Consider the following 1,567-nt stretch of genomic DNA (forward strand, 5'->3'; position numbering starts at 1 on the left):
GTGTGTCCTCATGTGTCTTCGTGTGTCCTCGTGTGTCCTCGTGTGTCCTCGTGTGTCCTCGTGTGTCTTCGTGTGTCCTCATGTGTCCTCATGTGTCCTCATGTGCCCTCGTGTGTCCTCGTGTGTCTTCGTGTGTCCTTGTGTGTCCTCGTGTGTCCTCGTGTGTCCTCGTGTGTCCTCGTGTGTCCTCGTGTGTCTTCGTGTGTCCTTGTGTGTCTTCATGTGTCCTCATGTATTTTCATGTTGAAGTTGTGAGACTCTCTTGTTTCCTGTCAGAGATCTCGTGGATGAAGCCAAAGATTTCCACCTGATGCCAGAGCGGCGTCCGCACCTGCCCACTTTTAAGACCAGACAGAGGTGCTGCACGTCCATCACAGGTCTCATCTACGCTGTGGGAGGGCTCAACAGCTCAGGTACACCGCTCACCTGTCGGTGTCGTCCTCTCTCATCTGTGCTCAGGGTGATCAGCTGATGGTGTGTTTTCTCCTCCAGGTGACTCATTAAACGTAGTCGAAGTTTTCGATCCGATCGGGAACTTCTGGGAGCGCTGTCAGCCAATGAGGACGGCTCGCAGCAGAGTGGGCGTGGCCGTCATTAACGGGCTGCTGTACGCCATCGGTGGATATGATGGCCAATCACGGCTGAGCACGGTGGAGGTTTACAACCCAGAGACAGACAGCTGGACACGGGTGTCAAGCATGAACAGCCAGCGCAGGTGTGATCAATACTTATCAATAGTGATCAGTACTGATGCACTGGTCCTGAAAAGTAATAAAACATGCTGTCGTCAACAGCGCCATGGGAACGGTCGTGATTGACGGACATATCTACGTGTGCGGCGGCTACGACGGGAAGTCATCTCTGAACTCAGTGGAGTGTTACTCTCCAGAGACCGACAGGTGATCAAACATCAGTGATCCGGATCAGCCCAGGACCAGGTCTCTGTGTCAGTACATGACTTACCTGTGTTACTGCCCCCTCACCTGGGGCGGCATCAGGTGTGACGAGTCGCTGCTCGTTACCAGAGCAAACGAGTGAACATGATGTAAACAATGAGGTTGACTCATCGTGGTGTCATTAGGGTGTGAGTGGTTAAAGACCTTAAGAGGGAGGTACTTAAGGTTGTTGCACAGAATCTCTTAAAATGTTTCCTTAGTTAAGGGAAAACCTCAAGGCATTTACATCATCATTTACATCTAAAGTTTCCATGGAGACCATTTGTTTGCTGGCATTAGCACCTGTGATATTAAGACATTTTTAATAAATTTAAGTAGAGAGTAAAAAAAATCCTTAAAAATGTCCAAACAATCATGAAAACAGTCTTTTAATTAAGACCTAAAAAACTTAATAATCCCTTAAAGATGTTAAAGAGAGAAGACGTGTTGTTGTTTACCTGTTTACTTGTTGACGATATTGATCTTCTACCTGCTGCTGGTGTCCAGGTGGACGGTGGTGACGGAGATGAGCGCCAGTCGCAGCGCTGCAGGTGTGACGGTGTTTGACGGACGCATCTTTGTCTCAGGCGGCCATGACGGTTTACAGATCTTCAACACGGTCAGTGTCATCA

General features: G+C 49.1%; 1 protein-coding gene across 1 annotated transcript; it reads left to right on the forward strand.

Annotated features, from left to right (window-relative positions):
* Nucleotides 1-235: 235 nt before the first annotated feature.
* Nucleotides 236-1,561, forward strand: LOC111654929 (uncharacterized; the record flags this gene model as incomplete). Its single annotated transcript, XM_023406112.2, has 4 exons — nucleotides 236-413; nucleotides 493-715; nucleotides 795-899; nucleotides 1,443-1,561. Coding segments are annotated over exons 1-4 (550 nt in total), but the record flags the coding sequence as incomplete, so codon positions are not given.
* Nucleotides 1,562-1,567: the final 6 nt, after the last annotated feature.

The sequence above is a fragment of the Seriola lalandi genome, unplaced genomic scaffold, assembly GCF_002814215.2.
Source record: "Seriola lalandi dorsalis isolate HSWRI2012SDOR001 ecotype SW California unplaced genomic scaffold, Sedor1 jcf7180001974979, whole genome shotgun sequence".
In the NCBI taxonomy this organism is placed as follows: domain Eukaryota; kingdom Metazoa; phylum Chordata; class Actinopteri; order Carangiformes; family Carangidae; genus Seriola; species Seriola lalandi.